General features: G+C 40.2%; 1 protein-coding gene across 1 annotated transcript in view; it reads right to left on the bottom strand.

Moving 5' to 3' along the window:
* Positions 1-24796, bottom strand: part of LOC133560359 (ephrin-B3-like) — a 184918-nt gene that overhangs the window by 90382 nt on the left and 69740 nt on the right. The window contains exon 2 of the mRNA XM_061912813.1: positions 7851-8140. Within this exon, the coding sequence (XP_061768797.1) occupies positions 7851-8140 (290 nt within the window). The remainder of the gene's footprint in view (positions 1-7850; positions 8141-24796) is intronic.

The following is a 24796-nucleotide window of genomic DNA, read 5'->3' as shown; positions in this document are numbered from 1 at the left end:
AATTTTAAACAAGGAATCACCGTGTGTTTGTGTGACTAAAGGCTATACTGCATATACATTGTGTATGTATTCATAAATAAATCATATATGTATATACTATAAGCCCTGCAATGAGATGGCGACTTGTCCAGGGTGTACCCCGCCTTCCGCCCGATTGTAGCTGAAAGAGGCACCAGCGCCCCCCGCAACCCCAAAGGGAATAAGCGGTAGTAAATGGATGGATGGATGGATATATACACTAAAAATACTATGTACTTTAGGCTATCTGTGTATATATATTTTTTTTTTCATTTTACATGATTTCCCCTTGCCAAATCTTTTCAGCCCAATATGACCACTGAGTCAAAAAAGTTTGGAGACCCCTGTTCTACATCAACTATAATGAGGTTTAACGTTGTTTGTTAAACATTATAGGAGACAATTGTCAATTTCCTCTAAATTGCTTTCTTTTTAGATCAGATTCAGATTCAACATGGTTTGTGGTAACATCATATTTTGTAAAAACAAGATAGGATTTCACATATAAAAACCCCGTTTCCATATGAGTTGGGAAATTGAGTTTGATGTAAATATAAACGGAATACAATAGTTTGCAAATCCTTTTCAACCCATATTCAGTTGAATATGTTACAAAGACAACATATTTGATGTTCAAACTGATAAACATTTTTTTTTTTTGCAAATAATCATTAACTTTAGAATTTGATGCCAGCAACACGTGACAAAGAAGTTGGGAAAGGTGGCAATAAATACTGATAAACTTGAGGAATGCTCATCAAACACCTATTTGGAACATCCCACAGGTGTGCAGGCAAATTGGGAACAGGTGGGTGCCATGATTTGGTATAAAAGCAGCTTCCATGAAATGTTAAGTAATTCACAAACAAGGATGTGACGAGGGTCACCATTTTGTAAGCAAATTGTTGCACAGTTTTAGAACATTTCTCAACGAGCTATTGCCAGGAATTGAAGGATTTTACCATCCTCACATATTCCCATTGTTTTTAATGGGAGCCTCCAACAAAAAGTGCTATTCGGACTGAGTAAACGTTAATTTCCCCATTATTTTGAGCGAGGATGAAATATTCGTGTTTGAGGATATTAATATCGACGGACTAGGAAAAAAAAAAAAACGGATTCCGATGTTTTTAGACACATTTACTAGGTTAATTCTGGGAAATCCCTTATCTTTCTATTGTATTGCTAGTGTTTTAGGTAGTTTAACACTACCTGATAGTCGGAGGTGTGTCTCCACGGGTGTCTTGACGCCAATGTCTCAAGGGAGTCAATGGCAGCTATGGACGGCACAAGCTCAGCTTTTCTCCGGTAAGAACTGACTTTTTAACCACAATTTTCTCACCGAAACCTGCTGGTTGACATTCGGTAGGGATCCATGTTGGCTTGACTGCGCTCTGATCCATAGGAAAGTTTCACATCCAGGAATTTTAAAAAAGGAATCACCGTGTGTTTGTGTGGCTAAAGGCTAAAGCTTCCCAACTCCATCTTTCTACTGTGACTTTTCCAATATTAATTGAACAAATTGCAAAAGATTCAGCAACACAGATGTCCAAAAAACTGTATAATCATGCCGTTAAAGCAGACAACTTTTAGCTGTGTGTGTGTGCAGCTCTCATATTCCTAACGTACATGACATCATTACACGACGTTTTCAACAAGATACTCCCGGGAAATTTTAAAATGCAATTTAGTAAACTAAAAAGTCCGTATTGGCATGTGTTGCAATGTTAATATTTCATCATTGATATATAAACTATCAGACTGCGTGGTGGGTAGTAGTGGGTTTCAGTAGGCCTTTAAACGTATTGATGCACAAGCGAGATGGCTGCCAATCTCTTCTCGTGTGGTCATCTGCGGCTCAGCAGATATGACCCCCATCCCTAAAAACGAGTCGTTAGATGAGGGCATTATTAACGATCTAGCAGCCTCGTTAAGCCAGACACCATAAGCGGCGTTCTTCGTTTGGGACGAGCCCAATTACAGCTCGCATGTCGTTATCAATAAGTTATCAGTGCCAGATGCTCTCCGCTTTAAGCTACTCCGCTCGCCCTCCTCGACTATCCACCTCTCCTAATTACCAGGTATGAGCGGAAGTGTGTATGTGCATGTGTGTGTGACCTCAAGCCTCCATTGATTATGACTGGACCTGTCAATCGATGGGTCGAGGCTGTGCGTGTGGAGATAAAGGTGAGGAAGGTGCTTCACTTTCGGCTGAAAGATAAAGCCGTTGCAAAATAAATACCACAAAATTCTCCTTTTGTTGTTATCATTATTATTAGCGGGGATGGGCCAATTCTAGGTTTTCCTGTCCAATACTGTAAGCTTGTCTATTGGCCGATACGGACACCAACATTGTTGCTATAGCAATACAGTAGATTTACAGCAATCGATAAAGAAGGGGAGAAACATCATTGAACTCAAGCAAGAACTCAAAGTTTAAAAGTACCCCTCTGCTCATCGCCGTCTTTGCCAACACGCGTCTTCAATAAAGGTAAAAGAGATGTTAATTGACAGCACTGTCCCGATACAACTTTATTCACTTTCGATATGATGCCGATATTGGAGCCTTAAATGTTGGCCGACACTGATATTTTAATATCCGATATGATATGGTTGATTGGCAACACTAAATCGGCCCTAGTGTGTGAATGTTGTTTGTCTATCTGTGTTGACCATGTGATGACTTGTCCAGGGTGTACGCCGCCTTCCGCCCGAATGCAGCTGAGATAGCCTCCAGCACCCCCCACAACCCCGAAAGGGACAAGCGGTAGGAAATGGACAAATGGATGATATGAGCAAGAATTGTGTGACTTACTTTTCTTATTTTGTAGTGTGGAATGTTGGAAAAAGGCTTAATTAAGTGAAATTACAATGAGGTATGAAAAACACTAAACTTATGACTTATTTTATGCTCATAAAGTGGAATGTGAATTTCAATTTCCTAGTGGTCAAAATAATTAATTGAATTATGCAGTAACATTAATGATGCGGACACGTTTGTTAAATGATTCACTTCGGGGGCGACGTTTAGAGAAAAAAATGTGTGTGGGGGCTAGTAAATCTATTTTTAGGAACACTAATACAAAAACTCACAATAACGCCTGATTGAATGCTAAAAATGTTATGACAGCCTTAAAAAACGTAATGGATTTTAAAATTTTTCTATGAACGAGAAAACACTGAATATTGACAAAATAGGAATGTCACACCCTCTTTTGATCGACACGTTTTACAATCAGGTGAAATGCAACAAAAATGCAACAAACAGTGAAATATGAACGCGAAGGGTACAAAACAAACCCACCTACAATCTGATATATCTGATACATCACTAAGCTTTAGAACTTGTGAAAATCTCCTTCCGCGTCTGTGGAAACGCTCCCCAGCCACACTGCTTGGTACCGCTGTGACTTTGATTACCATAGTAACTAATTAGATGACCATAGTAACTAATTAGATTACCATAGTAACTGGTATGTCATCCAAAAGCGCAGATTCCAACAATTTAAATACTTTGTATAGTTTAAGCCTTACAGTCATTAGAAAACATCATTGCATATCATAATGGCAGTTACATTTTCCATCTTAAAGATCTAAAAAAAATATTTGGGAATATCCGGCGGCCCAGATTGAAAAGCTTAACGGGCCGCATGTGGCCCCCGGACCTAATTTTCTCAGGTCTGGTCTAAGTATTATGCAACTAGAATGAATCGATACTTCTTTATATTGACAATGTGGTGTTCTCGACAGCAAATCTGTTCAATTACACTTTGTCATAATCTAGCAGCTCTGCTGCAGCCAATCTCCTTTTTGTTGCGGTACATGGTTAAGCTCTCCAGTTCCATTGCTCAGCGGCAGTAGATTTTCTGATGAATCACCCATCCGATCGTGTTCGCCTCCTGTGCCTTTGCTCATCAAACGCTCCTCGTCCACTGTGACTTAGTCGCAGTGTTTCTGTGTCGTCTATCTTTTCCATCATTCATCTCCATTTGGGGTCCTACTCTGGCTAAGCCCATCGTGACACACTTATTACATACGTCTAGCTTGTGTGCTATTGTGTGCTTGGCAGCTACGTAGCTGCTAGCTATGTTTACCTTTGGTAAATGACTTGACTAAAATACAATAAGAGACCAACCTTGTGTGCTTATTAGAGAATATTTAAAGTTAAAGTAAAAGTAAAGTACCACTGTTAGTCACACACACACACTAAGTGTGGTGAAATTAACCTCTGTTCCACCACTTGGGAGCTGAGGGGAGCAGTGAGCAGCAGCGCCGGCCGCACTCGGGAATGATTTTTTGGTGATTTTATCTCCAATTCCAACCCTTGATGCCAAGCAGGGAGGTAATGGGTCCCATTCTTATAGTGTTTGGTATGACTCGACCGGGGTTTGAACTCACAACCTACCGATCTCAGGGCGGACACTCCAACCACAAGGTTACTGAGCAGATGTGTACTGGCTGTCCATCTTTGCACAAGTAAACATGCTGAAGGATCACTTGTATCGGGGATTCTGTCAGAGATTTTAGGTGCCAGCCGATATCAGCAAAACAAAAAGTATTGGATGATATCGGCACACCCTTAATAAATGGTAATGTATCAAGTTTATACTTCATTTTTATGTATGTCACATTGTTTTCTGCACGTAAAACTATATGTATTCTCTAAAAAATGTGTTTTGTGTCAATATTTCTGGGTGTCTGGAATAAATTCAATGGATTTACATTGTTATGGAAAAAAATAGTTTCAGTTTTTCTGTAAAGTTGTTCCCAAATAGTCATCACATTTAAATTATGAATGGCCACCTGTGTTTTCTTCCTTCACTCTTGTTGTTTATCTTTGTGCAAATGTGGCCCAGCTTGTATTTTGACTCAAATATTTATATGACTTTAGAATGCGTGAATGAAAGAAAAAAATCTTAGGGAAGGTAAGGCTTCCCGACACAAAGCGACATTTCTCTCTTCCTGCTGGCTTTTTTTTACTACTCTCTACAGATGAGAGGAAGCGAACAGAGTGTGTGCACACCTGAGTGCATCCCGCATGCGTGGGAGGAGAGAATCAAACGACTCCCTTTTTCACTCCTGAGGTGGTTTTGCATCCTGTTTGCACTAAAAACCTGCTCTTAAAAAAACACAGATAAAACAACCCACAGGTTTCTGGCGAGGTTTACCAGAACGCTCCATCCCGTGTGATCGCTCCTCGCCTTGATGACCTCATCACCGGGTCCTGAAGCGGTCTGAACAAGCTGCTCCGAATCAAGCAAAAACAAACCGCTTTTTTCGCCATTTGCGGTGACTGCAAAGTCTGACAGGAACAATAAACATGCCCGTGGCTGGGTACAGCTGCAGCGCACGATTAAACACACACACACGAACACATACTTGAAATGACACAAGACAAACTGGAACCAGACCTCTCCCCGATAGGTCTGGATTTGGATCAGAACCAAACTGCACACATTAGATATGACATACCTTACACATATTCCTGTGTATTGACATTATGATCAATGCATTCATATTAGAACTTCTCCCTCACTCATTGCTTTCTTTGCCAACAAGACTCTCTAATAAAAGTAAAAAAAAATTTATATTCATTTATTTGCTCATGTACTGTATTTTAATTATATTAATAGATATATTAGCCACCCCGGACTATAGGCTGCAGGTATACCGGTAAGAAAGATTTTTCTGTCAAACAGCTGATCAAACAAAACTAAAACAACAAAAAAAAAGAATGTCGCTGTAAGTTAATAATACTAACACAGCCACTTTACGACTAAATGTGTTAGCATTTTTGCTAGTGCTATCGACGCTAGCTCGATTACTACCGACCACGCAGTATGATAGTTTATACATCAATGATGAAATATGAATATTGCAACACATGCCAATACGGCCGGTTTAGTTTACTAAATTGCAATTTTAAAGTTTCTTGTTGAAAACGTCACGATGTGCGCGTGACGTCACGGACTGTCAGGAAATATTAACGCAGCACCACTTACGGCTAAAAGTAGTCTCTTTTCATCGCGCAATTACACAGTATTCTCGACATCTGTGTTGCTGAATCTTTTGCAATTTGTTCAATTAATAATGGAGAAGTCAAAGTAGAAAGTTGGAGTTGGGAAGCTTTAGCCTTTAGCCACACAAACACACAGTGATTCCTTGTTTAAAATTCCCAGAGGTGAAGCTTTAATATGGATCAGAGCGGTCAAGCGAACATGGTTCCCGACCACGGTTCCCGACCACTTGTCAACCGTCAGGTTTCGGTGAGAAAATTGTGTTAAAAAGTCGCCTCTTACCGGAGATCTGTGGAGTTTGCGCCGTCCCTGTATCTGCCGTGACTTCCCACAGACACTGGCCTCAAGACACCCGTGGACACACACCTCCGACTATCAGGTACTATTTAATCTCACTAAAACACTAGCTACACAATAGAAAGATAAGGGATTTCCCAGAATTATCCTAGTAAATGTGTCTAAAAACATCTGAATCCGTCCCAATGCAATCGCCTTTTTAAAAAAAAAAAATTTCTAGTCCTTCGCTATCAATATCATCATCCACGAACCTTTCATCCTCGCTCAAATTAATGGGGAAATTGTTGTTTTCTCGGTCCGAATAGCTCTTTTTGTTGGAGGCTCCAATTATAAACAATGTGAGGACGTGAGGAACCCTCACCCCTGTGACGTCATCGTCTGCAACTTCCGGTAAAGGCAAGGCTTTTTTATCAGCACCAAAAGTTGCGAACTTTATCGTCGATGTTTTCTACTAAATCCTTTCAGCAAAAATATGGCAATATGGAGAAATGATCAAGTATGACACATAGAATGGACCTGCTATCCCCGTTTAAATAAGAAAATCTAATTTCAGGAGGCCTTTAAGATAGCACGTACAAATATACATGAAAACACTCCTACAGACATCACAGATGGGACGGTTTAGAATGTATGCATTGTTTTAGTTACATTGTAAAACTTAAAATTGTTGCTTGGAGTGATGAATAACGACTCCTTTTGAACAGAAACACTATGTACAGTTTTGCTCCCGGTTCAGCGCATGAAACACAAAAATATATTTTCAACCTGCAATACCTGCATTGAGAAAACTCGTTTATATGATGGCGCCGTAGTACAAACAATAACACAACTTTATCTTCTAAGACAAACCAAACAGTCCAGTTGCGATCGTTTGAATGTCCTGAGATGACAATGATTCGGATGAATGGGAATATACATAGAAACAACTTTATTAAAACTATTTGTTTAGTACAAAACACTATGGCCGTTAGTGAAGAAAAATCCAATAATTAGCCGTACCACAGGATTTAAAGCATCGGAAAAAAGTAGTGACTTATATTCCGGAAAATACAGTGTATGTATTTTACTTTGTTTTCAGCATGTAAAACTATAATTAATCTCTATAAAAGTGTTTTAAAGTCAGTTAGAAGGTCATTTAGGGGTGTCTGGATTGCAGTCATTGTATTACTTGTACAGTATAAAAACATTTTTATCAGCATATCTATTTTCATTTGTAAAAGTGTTTCCAACTACCTTAACATTTCCATTTTTGTGCGATCAAACAAACAAATACCAATCAAGACTGCAAGAAAAAGGCATTCTTTACGCCACTGCCCTCGCTTATTGCCCATAGTCTGGATCACACAAGGACCTCGTTAGTCTTAAACGCACCCGCGCAATCTCAACGGCCATCAGAGTGATAAACAAACACACTCCAGCACAATCAGAAATCAAGCGTGCAATCACAACAAAGCCTTGATCACGCCACACACACACACACACACACACACACACACACACACACACACGTTTACTCACCAATGATGTAGTAGTCGTGCATGCTCTTGAACTCGTGGCCCCACAGGTTGGGCGAGAACTCCTGGAACTTGATGGTGAAGCGGCGTTCTCGCGTAGGCTCATCGCACGTCAGCACGATGTTGGGCGCGCCCATTACCTCGCAACGGTCTGCCTGTTCCCGCGACGACACCAGGTACAGTTTGTAGAACTCGTACTCCGGCGTGGAGCGAGCCGTGTCTAGCGGGGGACAGATCAGGTCCAGCCGGTCACCGATCTGAGGGTAGAGGATGTAGCCCTTATCATCCAGGAACCTGGGGATTATACAGAAAGAGAGTTAAGTGTTGTTTCTTCAAAGAAAAGTTTTTTTCCTTTAATTGGAGTGCACAGTCAATCAAGCAAGCCTGTGTTAGCTTGCTCGGCTAACAGCGTAAGCCACAACCCAGGGCGCTTTCTTTGGTCGGGTCTAGGTATGGGCATCGAGCATCAGGCATCGATGGGAGCCGGGTTTTACATTCTAATTATGCCGGAATCGTCTAGATTTTTTCAAATTTGATTCATATTTTTGGTGCTCAGTCCGCCAAATGGAAGAAATAACTGCCAAAGAGCAACTAACTGTGTATCGCCATACACCGTGTGCAACCGCTCCCCAAAGTCAATAATCCCTCATTCCAGCATATAAACTAATGTAAATTCCAAACTATAAGCTGCTACTTTCTTCCTGCGCTTTGAACCATGCGGTTTTTAAAACGATACAACTAATTTATGGATTATTCTTCGCTAACAACCATAATGTTTTGTGTTCAATAGATTTTATTGAACACCAGCAGACACACTGAAAAGGTATGTTGTTGTGGCTTGTGCAGCCCTTTGAGACACTTGTGATAAAGGGCTTTATGAATAAACTTTGACTGGTTGATTGATATGTTATTGTTTTTGATATGATATGACGCCATCATTTGTACGAGGTTGGTCACTGCAGGTGTTGGAGGCTGAAAACGTACTTCCCGTTTTAATGCTTTCAACCAAAAGTGTTACCATTCATAGTGTTTCTGCTCGAAAGGATTATTTATTCATCACCCCAAGCACAGTTTGTAAGTTTTACAATTTGACTAAAATAATTTATACTTACTAAACCGTCCTGTGTGATGTCAGTAGGAGTGTTTTTATGCATATTTGTACGTAAAGTAATCAAGTTAGCGTCGATATCATTAGCTAATATGCTAACACGTTAATGAGTGTTTGTGTTTGTATTATTAACTTGAAATAACATTATTTTTGTATTGTTTCAGTTTCAAGAATTCCTTAGTAAGTTCACCAAAATGTCACGATGGAATTATTGAGTCTGTTTAGCTGATTGGAGAGCTAGCTCCCGCAATTAGTGGGTCCATGACGATGACTTATGTTTTGTTTGATCAGGCATTTGACTGCCGTGTTGCAGACACCGTTTGTGAACAATTAATGTATGTAAATAAAATTGTACAAAATATTTTTGTCTAAGTAACTCATTTCACAACGTATATACAGTATCTGCAGTTTATAGTCCGGATGGGCTAATCTATGGAAAAATATTCTTCTAAAATGTAGTTGGTGTGGCTTATATACGCTCTGTATTATTATCACTGGAGGACTGAAAGACATGTTACTCATCAAGGAAAAACAGGCAGGAGCAGGGAAGCTAAAAGCTAAGATAGCCCTAAAAGCTTACTTGAAAATGCACAAGAAAGCCGAAATTAACAACAGGAAATTGACAAGGAGATTGATAAAAGTCTAAAAAGAAGATAATATAGGAACAACTGTTTTGCTCGGTTGCTATTTGGCGACCTCTGACAAGCATACATGTAGGGGGAAGGCGGATCAATCCATAAATCGGTAGCGTTGATACCAAAGGTAGTATCAGTATATGACCGATACTAGAGTGGTTAGATCAACTTTTTTCCATCCATCCATTTCCTACCGCTTGTCCCTTTTGGGGTCGCTGGAGCCTATCTCAGCAGCATGCGGGCGGAAGGTGGCGTACACCCTGGACAAGTCACCGCCTCATCGCAGGATCAACTTTTTTATTTTCCCAATTTATTTTTATTATTCTTTACAAATTCAATAATTCTGAGGATAAAATACCAATTATTTAAGACTGAATAAGTGTTTTAACTTTTGCATAGTTATGGTGTAATATTGACTTGGTTTTGGTCAAACAAATATAGTGTATGTAATGTAAGAGAATGAGTAACTAGTTTAAATATTGGGTTGATACTGTTAAACAGTCACTATCACTCATAGTACATGTCGGACGATTTCACTTATGGATGATCGGAATTGGAATTCACAATTTTGATGAAAGTGTACTCCTGTGGAAATAAACTTTATAACATTGATATTCAAGTGCAAAGTGCAAGTACAAATATTTATTTACTGGTTGAAAATAAAAAATAAAAATACCAAAAAACACTATCAAAAGGTATTGGTAACCGGAATCAAAATGAATAACCGGCTTTGGTATCAGAAACGTCCAAATTCAGCTATGCCTTAGCCTAGTGGGGTCTTCATTGACAAAAACAACAAAAAAGCCAGCGATGTGTTTAGGATGAGTATAGTGATAAAGTTGGCTGAGCGAATGCGCTGTGACGGACGCCACCAAAAGGCCCCCGGCTACTTTCCCCATCTCTCCACTGTACTGTTTTGTCCATGAAATATACCCTATCAATAAGCGCAAACATCAAAATTAAAGGTGCGTCTTCATTAGGTGAGGTGAGGTGGCGACTTCTCCAGGGTGTACCCCGCCTTCCGCCCGATTGGAGCTGAGATAGGCACCAGCGCCCCCCGCAACCCCAAAGGGAATAAGTGGTAGGAAATAGATGGATGGATGGTCTTCATTAGAATCCATGCGTTATGATATTTAAGAATCTGACTAATTTCACCAAAAGTATCTTCTGCGAAGTAGCTGTTTCACTGCAGGTCACTTTGGGTTATCAGGCGACAATCAGACTGAAGAGCCAGGGGGCCTCGGCATCACTCAGCACATCCTTGACCTCCTCTCATGAGCCAGAATCAGCATGTGCACGCATTATTTTTAGTCCGGGGCCCAAACATGGCTGTGCTTCCTCAGGCCTCACACACATACACAGGACCCACACGGATGCCCTCCACCAAACACTCTTATAATAACAATCGCTTTTTACTTCCTGCACCAAGCATTCACAGAGAGTCGTATCTGGAAGGTACTGTGAGTCACACTTGAGCTGCACTGCACAAAGGCAAAACACACACGCGCACACACAAACACACAGATACACTCACACACATTCACAAGGGAGGATGTGAGGAGTTGAAAGTTAAAATGCCAACAGGCCAAAAAAAAAGAAAAAAAAAAGATTCAGTGCAGTGGAGAATGTGTATGTATTATCATTATGCAAAAGTGCCCTTTTAATGATGTTCTAACGGTAAAATGTGTCCCTAGAGCCTGTTTATGAGTACCAGATGTGAGAAGAATCGATATCATCTCCCTCACTTGCCTGCTCCACTGTTGAGAGAAGAGGCGCTGAAACACTCGCTTAAAGAAAAACCTTCGACAAAATGCTTCGCTGCACATCCTAAAATCAAGCTCTGCAAACCATTTAAATGAACATAATATTTTTATTTTTTGGGAGTGCGGGGATACATGTCTCTGCACACTTTAATGTGCAGTAATAATTGAATACTATTGAAATGGAGTCAAACACTTTTGTCAGGCGGAAAACCGTCGCTCACATAAGTCCTTTAGACCAGTGGTCCCCAACCACCGGGCCGTGGCCTGATTGGTACCGGGCCGTGGCCCGATTGGTACCGGGCCGCAGAATAATTTTTTTTTTTTTTTTTTTTTTTTTTTTTTTTTTTAAATATATATGTATATATATATTTTTTTTTTTTAATCAAATCAACATAAAAACCAATATACACTTACAGATAGTGCACCAACCACAAAAACCTCCCTTTTTCATGACAAAAACGTCCCTTTTTCATGTCAGAGGAAGAAAAAAAAAAAAAAAAAAAAAAAGGAGGTCCACTTTAATCCATTCATGGTACTAATATATGCTATCAACATTATACAGTCATCACACAAGTTAATCATCAGAGTATATACATTGAATTATTTACATTATTTACAAAATTATATGTATTATTTAAAATATGGGCATCTACATCAACAATATGTTTTGCCAGTGTACCTGGAAAGGACCAACAAATAAAATAAATCCAAAATAATAGTAATAATAATAATAATAATAACAAGCATGCCAAGTAGTGTATATGTAAAATACATAATAGCGCTTCTTGAAGACACACACTCTGTTAAATGCGCTGTGCAGATAAAAACAGCTCATTAGCATTAAAAAACACAAAAACAAAAAAAATGGCGGGTTCCAAAAAGTACTTTTAAATTGTCTGAATTGTAACACCAGGGCTATATTTTGGACAAAAGACTTCCATTACACTCCTGTGAAAGTGCATTGGCATAGGACCTTTAAAAAGATGGTATTACTACTGTTTTTACATTGCCAATTAAAGACGTGTTGCACAAAAGAACACATGTAGCTTTTGGGGAAAGGTTTTTAATGGTGGTCAAGGTGTCCCAATAGTTTTGTCCATATCAACTTTCTTAAGAGTCCTGCGCAACATTTCATCTTCCTTTCACGTCACTTTTACTTTTTTCCCTCCCCCTCCGCCATCAACAATGGGGCCATTCATGTGGCCGCGCTTTCAAACACGGTGTGTGTGTGTGTGTGTGTGTGTGTGTGTGTGTGTGTGTGTGTGTGTGTGTGTGTGGAGGGGGTGTCGTAAGGGCGCAGAGGTGAAACTGATGGAGGTTTTTTGCTGGAGAGTGTTAGAAATAAAGAATAAAGAAAGGAGGCTTCCTTTCTTCTCTGGGCTGAAACATCATTTTCCCCCCCCGCTGTGACCTCTGCGACCCGCTCCCCTTGCGGCCCCCGGCTCAAGAGTCCGCCCCTATACCTTCAAATAAAAAAAAAAAATGTTATACTTCCCAGCTGCCCCTCCGCACATTTAAAGATATTTTAAAAAATGGTGCACCCTTTTTCTTCTTGACAGACAGCCTGAAGAGGTCCAAAATTCCACAGCGGGAATCCGAGCCGCGTCCGAAACTGAGCACACAGGTGTATCGAACACGCAGGTGCATCTCCAATCACGACAGCCTTTGAACGTATCGCACAACCTGGCAGGAGGTCAAGCTAGAAAAGCATGTAGAGCAGGGAAGGGGACTCACGGCACCATTCGTCACGGTTTACCTGACACATGACAGGTAAAAAATTGGAGGGTGGCACACTTTTGTAGCCATTCCAACTTTGACAAAAGTGTCAGTTGCTATGTAGATAGGCGCTTTCAATCATTTTCGGCAAACTGCATTGCAAATTGATGAACACCCCCACCGTCCTCTCCAGTGAGAATCAACCCAGGAAGTTCAAGTCAAAATACCACTGATAGTCACACACAAACTAGCTGTGGTAAAATTACCATCTGTGTTTGACCCATCCCCTTGTTCCACTCCCTGGAAAGTGAGGGGAGCAGTGAGCAGCAGCGGTGTCCGCTCTCGGGAATCATTTCGGTGATTTAACCCCAAATTGCAACCCTTGATGCTGAGTGCCGAGCAGGGAGGTAATGGGTCCCATTTTCATAGTCTTTGGTATGTCTCGGTTTGAACTCCCGACCTACCGATCTCAGGGCGGACACGCGAACCACTAGGCCACCAAGCAGGAATGGGGACATATGAATACCTTCTATAACATATCTATCAGGGAACAATAAATGATGGTGACGCTCTCCTCTTTAGATTGCTAGCGTCCTGACGGCATAAAGCTGTCGGCCCTAATCTCATGGTGGAATCGCACGCTCACATCTAATGTACACAACACACCGTGGCTGAGGCACAGCAGGAGAGCGCGCGTTTAAAAGCCGACAAAGAACTCACCCACAGGATGCAAACCTACACACACGCTGAGCTGCAACACCTGCAGGCTGTCTAGTAGCCACCAGCAAAAATATCCACAAAAAAATACCTTCCCCACACGTCTCCTGGAAAAATAATAACAACAGAGATAGAATGTCTGGTCTAGTGCATTGTGACTGTTACGTTCCACCTAGTGGTGGTCTGTTTGTGTTTCATCCCCTATTGTTTCTACAGGTCACACTCAATCAATCAGTCAATCAATGTTTACTTATATAGCCCTAAATCACTAGTGTCTCAAAGGGCTGCACAAACCACAACACAAACCACTATGACATTCTCGGTAGGCCCACATAAGGGCAAGGAAAACTCACACCCAGTGGGACGTCGGTGACAATGATGACTATGAGAACCTTGGAGAGGAGGAAAGCAATGGATGTCGAGCGGGTCTAACATGATACTGTGAAAGTTCAATCCATAATGGATCCAACACAGCAGCGAGAGTCCCGTTCACAGCGGAGCCAGCAGGAAACCATCCCAAGTGGAGGCGGATCAGCAGCGCAGAGATGTCCCCAGCCGATACACAGGCAAGCAGTACATGGCCACCGGATCGGACTGGACCCCCTCCACAAGGAAGAGTGGGAAATAGGAGAAAAAGAAAAGAAACGGCAGATCGACTGGTCTAAAAAGGGAGTCTATTTAAAGGCCAGAGTATACAAATGGGTTTTAAGGTGAGACTTAAATGCTTCTACTGAGGTAGCATCTCGAACTGTTACCGGGAGGGCATTCCAGAGTACTGGAGCCCGAACGGAAAACGCTCTAAAGCCCGCAGACTTTTTTTGGGCTTTGGGAATCACTAATAAGCCGGAGTCCTTTGAACGCAGATTTCTTGCCGGGACATATGGTGCAATACAATCGGCAAGATAGGATGGAGTTAGACCGTGTAGTATTTTACACGTAAGTAGTAAAACCTTAAAGTCACATCTTAAGTGCACAGGAAGCCAGTGCAGCTGAGCCAATATAGGCGTGATATGATCAAACTTTCTTGTTCTTGTCAAAAGTCTAGCAGCCGCATTTTGTACCAACTGTAATCTTTTAATGCTAGACATGGGAAGACACGAAAATAATGCGTTACAGTAATCGAGGCGAGACGTAACAAACACATGGATAATGATCTCAGCGTCTTTAGTGGACAGAATGGAGCGAATTTTTGCGATATTACAGAGATGAAAGAAGGCCGTTTTAGTTACGCTTTTAATGTGTGGATCAAAGGAGAGAGTTGGGTCGAAGCTAATACCCAGATTCTTTACCGAGTCGCCTTGTTTAATTGTTTGGTTGTCAAATGTTAAAGTTGTATTATTAAATAGAGGTCGGTGTCTAGCAGGACCGATAATCAGCATTTCCGTTTTTTTGGCGTTGAGTAGCAAAAAGTTAGCAGACATCCATTGTTTAATTTCATTAAGACACGCCTCCAGCTGACTACAATCCGTCGTGTTGGTCAGCTTTAGGGGCATTCACCGCCTCTGCTGACAATTAACTGGTTCCTGTTCCCAGCTGCTCTTCATTTCACCTGTTAATAAGCCAGCCAATCCCGGTCCACCATTCATCCTCCCATCCTGCTTCGAACCACCTACTCACCACTGTCTCTCACTAATTTATAAATAGAATTGGGTATCGAGTATCGAGTGGAACCGGGACTACTTTTCCGATTCTCCCGGAATCGTTCAAAAGTTTAAATTTCAATTCCTGGTTTCGATACCCAGTCCGCCGACCGGAAAAAAATAATAAGTCCGCCGACCGGAAGAAGAAGCCGCTGAACACCAACAAAGAAGCGCCCACCGCCGGAAGTGTTAGCATAGCCGAGCCTATGTAGCCGAGCGTTGGCGGTCGAAAGTGTGGCTTTATTTTACTAAAAAAATGAAATATCAGCGAAATGTAACACGTGCGACAGGACTGTTTCGTGCTTAGGAGGGTGCACGTCGAACATGATGAAGCACCTCCAAGTTCATGGAGTACAAATAAATGCGTGTCCCGTCTTCGACGCGCTGCGCCGACCGTCCTTCTCTGCCTCTTCCTCTGGCTCCGGCTCCGACGCCCAGCCTGGCACCTCGGTGACTGCACTGCAGTCCGAATCCGACAAGTAAAACAATATATATGCTATAAATAATGTGTTTTGCGCCAACGTTGAGGCAGCTAACAAATTAGCCCACATGTTTTTTCATAGACAATTTACAACCTGCTAGCCAGGCTCCACGATGTGCTCAGCGTACTCCGTTCACCGTAGCGGCAATGGGGAAGATGTCAGTGCCACAGACGGAAGAGTGCCACAGAAAGCTCACTACACACAGTCAAAAGACTGCATCCCTTTTCAGAGGTGGAATCTCCAACATTTAGGTTAGTTAAGCAATAACGTTAGAGCTTAGCTAATTGATACTGGGCTAAACAGTAATAGCAACATTACATGTTTGTTTATGTTTGCAGCGATATGGTGAAAACTCTTAACGCAAAATACATACCACTTTCCAGGGACTACCTGGTAAACACATTGATCCCGGCATGGTACAAGAAGAATCGGAATTGAGAATCGTAAGGAATCGGAATCGAAACAAAGAATCGGAATCGGAATCGTTCGAATTCAAACGATACCCAACCCTACTTATAATAATAATAATTCACCCCTATACAATATCATGCCCTAATACCTTACTGTGCAATACTACCCTTCGAGTGCAATACCTCCGACACTGATTGTTATTTATTACTTCGGTACTCTTGTCTTGTTCTGTATATTGTACAGTATTTTGTATTTCTATAGTGTTTTGTATATTGTACAGGATTGCTTATTATTTTTATTTCGATAGTAGTCTGTTTATTTCAATTGTTAGTTTTTTCCTTTATTACCTCTTGTGTTATTTATTTCACCCCATATTTGTTCCCACTACCGCACCTTAAATTGGAGTCTTTAATCCCGTTATATGCAAATATAATGACAATAAAGTCCATTCTATTCTATTCTGTGGATCAGGTTGATTTTATTTCTGCCATGCTGGGTTTTTTTACCTTTCAACTGCCCGTGTTTTGTAAGTATCTGTTTAGGCCCCGCTTACACCAAGTCGGATAAGGTTATCCAGGGTGAATCACACCTAACCTTATCCGTGTCCACACACAACAATGCCACCGTTTAGGACCACTGACCCCCACCCTCCGTCGCAACGCGACCAGATACGCATGTGCGGGGAAAAAAAAAAAAAAAACGCCTGAGAGTCCTCTGCTCCTATATCTCCAGTACGTTTTAGACTCCCTCTTTGGCTCGAGTAGTTACGTAGGTTTTTGGTTAAATAGCTTCAGTTAGTAAGCTTACTTTTTTTTTGGCAGAGGTAGGGTTGTAGGGTATACCGGCGTTAGTATAGTACAGCGATACACATGAATCATATTCGTTACTATACCACCTCTGAAAAGTACTCGTCCGCCTCAGTCGTTGTCACGTCGTTTCATTGCTGGTTTACAAGAAGACAAGCATGTTCGGCAGTGCACAATAACGGAGTACTTACAAGCAGACACAGTGACTAGACAGAAAAGGGACAAAGGTGAAGTGATAACACTGAAACACACTCAGGAAGAGGTGCTTTAAGACATGGCTAGCTAGCTAGTGGCTAACGTCCATCCTTCTAAATCACTAATCCTCGCCTCTATGGCGACAAATAAAGAAGTCTTTTTACAAGTATCATCCCTGCAGGACGAGGAATAGCTAAACATGTTTCACCACACACACCGTAGCTCACCAGCGTTAAATGTAAACAAACGCCATTGGTGAATCTACACCTAACAGACACTGTAATGATATCAAGTACAGGAGCGTATCTAGTCGTTACTACGATGAAAACATCAATATTTTTTGGCATCACAACGTCTTCTTATGTTATTGTTTAATTTGTATTTTGTTTAAAAAGTTAGGACATATGTCCCTGTAACTAATTGGGTTCTGATTGATACCCAAATTTGTGGTATCATCCAAACTAATGTAAAGCCTCCAAACAACAGAAGAATAAGTGATTATTACATTTTAACAGAAGTGTAGATAGAACATGTTAAAAGAGAAAGTAAGCAGATATTAACAGTAAATCAACAAGTAAATTAATAATTCATTTTCTACCACTTGTCCTTAATAACGTTGACAAAATAATAGAATGAGAAACGACACAATATGTTACTGCATATGTCAGCAGACTAATTAGAGTCTTTGTTTGTTTACTTACTACTAAAACACAAGTTGTTTTGTATGTTCACTATTTTATTTAGGACAAACTTGCAATAAGAAACATATATTTAATGTACCCTAAGATTTTTTGGTAAAATAAAGCCAATAATGCACTTTTTTGTGGTCTCCTTTATTTACAAAAGTATCAAAGTACCGAAAAGTATGGAAATTATTTTGGTACTGGTACCAACATATTGGTATCGGGACAACACTAGTCAGAGGTGTCTTTTGGTATGTTTCGTTCACTCCTTTGACAGCACCTGTATTCCCAAGCGAGACTAGTGTTGTCTTGTCAACCCCCCCATGGTTACCTTTCAATAACTGTAGTTTAGTTTTAAATTATTGGCTTTGTTGTCTTTAATATACACCTTATTTTTTTTATACACTTTTATGTTGCGTTCTCCTACGATCACTAGACACTGAGTCATCTGGGAACCTAACAGTGACCAAAAAAGTGACTTTTAAAGGAAATATTATTCCAGGCCTGAGCACTCGGACTGGATTGAATCACTCGCAGGAGCGTAGAAAAGACGTGTTAGCAGCTGTTAGCATTTTCCACAGCAATCAGAAGTCTAATGGGGAACATATGCTGGTGAATATGGCATACATCCAAACATGCATTCAATAATCCCTCTTTGACACAACAGTCGCAAGAACAGGACGGAGCATTTACACCGGATGGAATCCTTTACCTTCTAATGTTTTACCTTTCGTAATCGCCGTTTTGCTTGTTTGTTTTTTGTAGGTAACTTCCTGGTACGGGATAAAGATGAATTTTCACAGTCGATTTTCTTTGTGGAGAGATGTGACGCAATCTGAGTAAAATCCTGCTTAATTGCGGTGACTGTTTACATTGCTGTCAAAGGTAAAACACTGAAAACAGGAAGTTGCCAACCACTACGTAATGCACACTATCGCCACCCTCAGGAATTAAGTTGATTAATTACACCAAATAGAGCAGCCAAAGCAGCAAAAAGTAGCTATAAAAAAAGCAGAAAAATTAAATAAAAAAAATAAAAAAAATTCTGCCGTCAATAATTACATTTTATTATCAAATTAATCACATTTTATAATCAAATTAATCACACTTTCAAATTCAGGTTATTCCCGATTAATAACAAGAAGTAGACACAAATGCAATCGTGTTGTCAGGATGTCATACAGAAACATTTTTGTCATGTTTTACTTAAATATACAGTATATATATGTAATAGATATATTGTATACATTATATAAAAATATAATAAGAGTATAATACATCAGAATATATTACATACTGTGTATATAATATGTAAATATTAAATATATGTTATTTTAAAGTGCTACTATGGTACATTTTTAGTCTAATTTATACCTGCATTATCCTTTCCATGCTTACCCTTTCCATCCTTTGTAACTGAGCTACTGTGTGGAACAATTTCCTTTTTGGCTCAATAAAGTTTGTCTAAGTCTAATGCACGTCATTTATATTCTCAAAACTTCGTAACAGTTTTATATAAAGTCAAGTGTGTGTGTTTTGAAGTTAAATTTTGCCAGCGAGCACACCTAAGGTGCGCAATTAATTTTAATATATACATATTTAAAGCAATAATGTTTTGTGATTAATCGCATGAGTTAACATAGACAGCCCGAAAAAAAAAACGTGAAATCCATCCATCCATCCATTTCTACCGCTTATTCCCTTTGGGATCGCGGGGGGCACTAGTGCCTATCATCATGAATCTTAAAATACATTTTAGTTCAATTGAAATTTGAAAAATGTAATTGGGGATCATTGAGAAAAATGCTACAAAAAATTGAAGGATTACCGTACAGAGTGGCATTTAAACCATATCCACCAAATTTTAAAAGAAAAAAACGTGTTGACACATATTCGCTGCACCAGATAATTAGACAATTTGTAAATGTGTATTTACATGCCTTAATTGTTGACAAACGGCATATGTAACACGGCAGTAAAACAGCTGATCTTACAAAACAGAAGTTATCGTCATGGACCCACTAGCTGCAGAAGCTAGCTCTCCAATCAGCTAAGTAGACTCAATAACTCCACAGTGACATTCTGGTAAATCTACAAATCTGAACAAATACAAAAAGAATGCCATTATCAGTAAATAATACAAACACAGACAGTCACGTTAGCATATTTGTTAATGCTAGCCACACTAGTGTGATTACATTACGATAGCACGTGCAAATATATGCATGAAAACACTTCTACAGACATTACTTGTGGTTTAGTAAATATATAGTAAGTATAGTTATATTGTGAAACTTGCAAACGTTACTTGGCATGATGAATGAAGAATCCTTTTGGTTCAAGGCACGAAACAGGAAATACAATTTCAACCCGCAGCACTTGCATTGAGCAAACACGTCCAAAAGACAGCGCCATCGCACAAACAACACACCTTTTCAGTGTCACTGTAGTGTAACATGAAAACTATTTGTTGAATACAAAATATTATGGCCGTGAGTGAAAAAAAAAAGCCATAAATTAGCCAAACCCCTTTATAAGCCGCAGGATGCAAAGCATTGGAAAAAAGTAGCGGCTTGAAGTCCATAAAAAACGGGATTTGATTTTTTAAAAAGACAAAATCATACAATTTAAAATACATTTTAGGTAAATTGAATCATTGAAAAATAATAAACACAATAACATAGAAAATAAATAAAATAAAACAAGAACACAGTATATTTATATATATATATATATATATTTCGAAAGAAATTCATATTTAAATAAAGCAGTAGCTCGGTTTCCGTATGTCCCAAATTCGGCATGATTAATTCTATGACAAACATTTACGCTAACATTCTGTCTCGAGTATCATGCGGCCAAACAATAAGGGTAACAATTTTGCCCTTGTATAATTCCATAAATGAATATAGTACTATTCAAATAAATCCAAGATGACAGCTAAAAAAGTTGCACACAAACAAACAAATCACAGCCCATAAACTTTTCTCTGTCTAAATAATCCATGACTCTAATGTTATGACTGGACCTTGTACGAGTGGAAGCGCGAGCCTGGCGTCCATTAGTGCACACTGGGCAGACAGGCCGCTTTAAATATCCGTAATGGTTATTAGTGTCTTCATTAAAGAAGCATATAGCCTGCAGAAGAAGAGCACAAGTGCTCGCTGAGTGTGTGTGCACAGAGACCGACATTTGTAGAAATGGACGAGAAAGGCTTGTAATGGAAATAAATGAGAGGTTGAGTCTCTGTAAAAAGGATCCAGATCCTCTCAGAACATTTCTATTATGGAGGCAACACTGAGAAGAGATGAGCGTTGGATCAATGATGAAAAGGAGGGGGAGACGCCCGGACAGGAGTAAGCCATTGCAGTATAACTATTACATTCGGCGCATAATTCATACATTTTGTGTACTAATGTATGAGTGATATGCAACTGATAGGAAAATCACATGGAGCATAAAAGCCAATCTGGGTCATAATCATAAGGTTCTTGCTCTGATAACTACAAACAGGTTCCTAAAAACTTCAAATGTATAATATAAAGAAATATATAATATTTTCATAGTTAAAGCAAAAAAAAACCTGTTTACTAGCTTCTAAATACATTTTTAAAGGTGAACATTATCACCAGACCTATGTAAGCGTCAATATATACCTTGATGTTGCAGAAAAAGGACCATATATTTTTTAACCGATTTCTGAACTGTAAATGGGTGGATTTTGGCGAATTAAACGCCTTTCTATTATTCGCTCTCGGGGCGATGACGTCACCTAGTCAATCCGCCATTTTCTCAAACACATTACAAACATCGAGTCAAATCAGCTCTGTTATTTTCCGTTTTTTTTTTTACTGTTTTCCGTACCTTGGAGACATCATGCCTCGTCGGTGTGTTGTCGGAGTGTGTAACAACACGATCAGGGACGGATTCAAGTTGTCTTACGGCATGCTAATCGATGCTAACATGCTATTTAGGGTAGCTGTATATACATATTGCATCGTTATGCCTCATTTGTAGCTATATTTGCATCCAGCCTTTCCCTCCACCCACATTTAATGCCAAACAAACACTTACCAATCCACGGATTCATGTTGCATCAGTGTCAAAAGATCCGAAAGTCCCTCGTCTGCACATTTTACCGACAATGCTACGACAGACATGGCACAGAGATGTATGGATACCCTGCGACACTCAAAGCAGATGCATTTCCAACGATGAAGTCAACGCAATCACAAAGGTGAGTTTTGTTGATGTTATTGACCTATGTGCTAATCAGACATATTTGGTCGCGGCATGACCGCCAACTAATTGATGCTAACTTGCTATTTAGGCTAGCTGTATGTACATTTGTAGCTATATTTGCATCCAGCCTTTCACTCCACCCACATTTAATGCCAAACAAACACTTAACAATCGACAGATTTAAGTTGCTCCTGCACATTTTACCGGCGATGCTACGACAGACATGGCACAGAGATGTATGGATACCCTGCGACACTCAATCGTTGGTTAGAAGGCGATCGCCGAATAGCATCAACAGCTATTCGCTCAATAGCTTCAGTTTCTTCTTCAATTTTGTTTTCGCTATCTGCCTCCATACTCCAACCATCTGTTTCAATACATGCGTAATCTGTTGAATCGCTTAAGCCGCTGAAATCCGAGTCTGAATCCGAGCTACTGTCGCTATATCTTGCTGTGCTATCCGCCATGTTGGCATCACTAAATGACGTCACAGGAAAATGGGCGATGGATTTTTAAAGATAGAGAAAATCAGGCACTTTAAAGCTTTTTTTCGGGATATTCCATGATGGGTAACATTTTGAAAAAAACTTAGGAAAAAAAAATAAGCCACTGGGAACTGATTTTTATTGGTTTTAACTCTTCTGAAATTGTGATAATGTTCCCCTTTAAACATCATGATGGCCCTCTAGACATAAATTAACACCCTTTAGTCACCATTACATTCTTTTAATCCAATATAGTAATGCTGCCTGAAGCTGAGCCAAACAGTGGCAATGATATACATCGCGTTCTGATCTATAGCAGATTTAGCCATTTTTAATGCTTGAAAATGAATAATTTCGGACCAACATTTTTTTTAAATACGCTTTAAAAAAATCTGCGATATGAAGCCGCAATATTTTAAGCGCCATGTGGCCAGTGTTGCCAACATAGTGACTTTTCCAACCCTCTTGGCTATTAGTGACAAATCAGCTACTTTTTGTTTTGGAAATGTTTTGAGTTTTTGAGACTGAGGGGCAAGCCTCATCAATGGTCAGCTGCTCCTGAGAGCAGAGTGCAGAACCTCACAAGAAGGGAATCGCAGCGGTTCGCGCATGTGCAAAACATATGTCGGACGTTTATGGTGCGTTCCATTTGTAGTGGGAAGGTGGAATTTCAGAGTTCCTAGCCGGACATTTTGACTGGAATTTTACATGTAAATGTTTCTTTACTGTGGGCAGCACGGTAGTACAGGGGTTTGTGCCTCACAATACAAAGGTCCTGGGTTTGATCCCTGGGCTCAGGGTCTTTCTGTGTGGAGTTTGCATGTTCTCCCCATGACTGTGTGGGTTCCCTCCGGGTATTCTGGCTTCCTCCCACCTCCAAAGACATGCACCTGGGGATAGGTTGATTGGCAACACTAAATTGGCCCTAGTGTGTGAATGTGAGTGTGAATGTTGTCTGTCTATCTCTGTTGGCCCTGCGATGAGGTGGCGACTTTGTCCAGGATGTACTCCGCCTTCCGCCCGAAAGCAGCTGATATAGGCTCCAATTCCCCCCTGCGACCCAGAGAGGGACAAGTGGTAGAAAATGGATGGATGGATGGGTTTCATTGCTGTCACGCTTAAATAAATCTCCAAATTTGATTTGTCTACTGTACACAGCCTCAGTAACTTACTCACCTCAAAATAGTGTGCGTGTGTGTTTGTGTCTGTGGCAAAAGTTGAACACCTCGCTCGCTACATCATGTCAGTGCAGAGAAGAGAAACACACGCCTCCAGACTGCTAAATAAAATGTGCATGTGCAAAGCTGCCACTGTTAATTGGTTTAAAAAGCGAGATGTAAATATTTCTACAATGTCATGTCAAGATAATAGAAATCACTGTAATGTCCCAATTCCATGTTCATGTTAATGAGCCAGTCATTAGATATGGTTCGTTAGTGAATATCACGACCCTCCATTCTTTTAGGCAAATTTGATACTCAAACATTTATTAATGCAGAACAAAATTGATTAAAAAACGACTAAGAATCAAAAGCTGAAAGGTAATCTGCATTTTTAATAATAATTATAATTTTTTTAAACACACTTTTGTATCCATCCTACAGCGTCCATTGCCATAAACTATGGAAATGAGGCGATGACGTCATCCAGCGACTTTAGCCAATAGCTACTTTCATTGCTGAGAAGTAGGCAACACTGCATGGGGCGAGGAACCACTGCCCTAACCAAGTACATTTTTAACACAGGAAGTGCAAAAGCTATCAGAAATTGCTGAGACATGAAGAAACCTGCTCAGTGGCCTAGTGGTCCGCCCTGAGATCGATAAATTGTGAGTTTAAACCCTGGCTGAGTCATATTAAAGACTATAAAAATGGGACCCATTGCCTCCCTGCTTGGCACTCAGCATCAAGGGTTGGAATTGGGGGTTAAATCACCAAAATTATTCCCGAGTGCGGCCCCCGCTGCTGCTCACTGCTCCCCTCACCTCCCAGGGGGTGGAACAAGGGGATGGGTCAAACGCAGAGGGTAATTTCACCACACCTAGTGTGTGAGTGACTATCAGTGGTA

This window comes from Nerophis ophidion, linkage group LG10 (assembly GCF_033978795.1).
Source record: "Nerophis ophidion isolate RoL-2023_Sa linkage group LG10, RoL_Noph_v1.0, whole genome shotgun sequence".
NCBI classification, from domain to species: Eukaryota; Metazoa; Chordata; class Actinopteri; order Syngnathiformes; family Syngnathidae; genus Nerophis; species Nerophis ophidion.
Note: the sequence above shows the minus strand (reverse complement) of the source record. Positions and strands in the feature narration are given on the sequence as shown.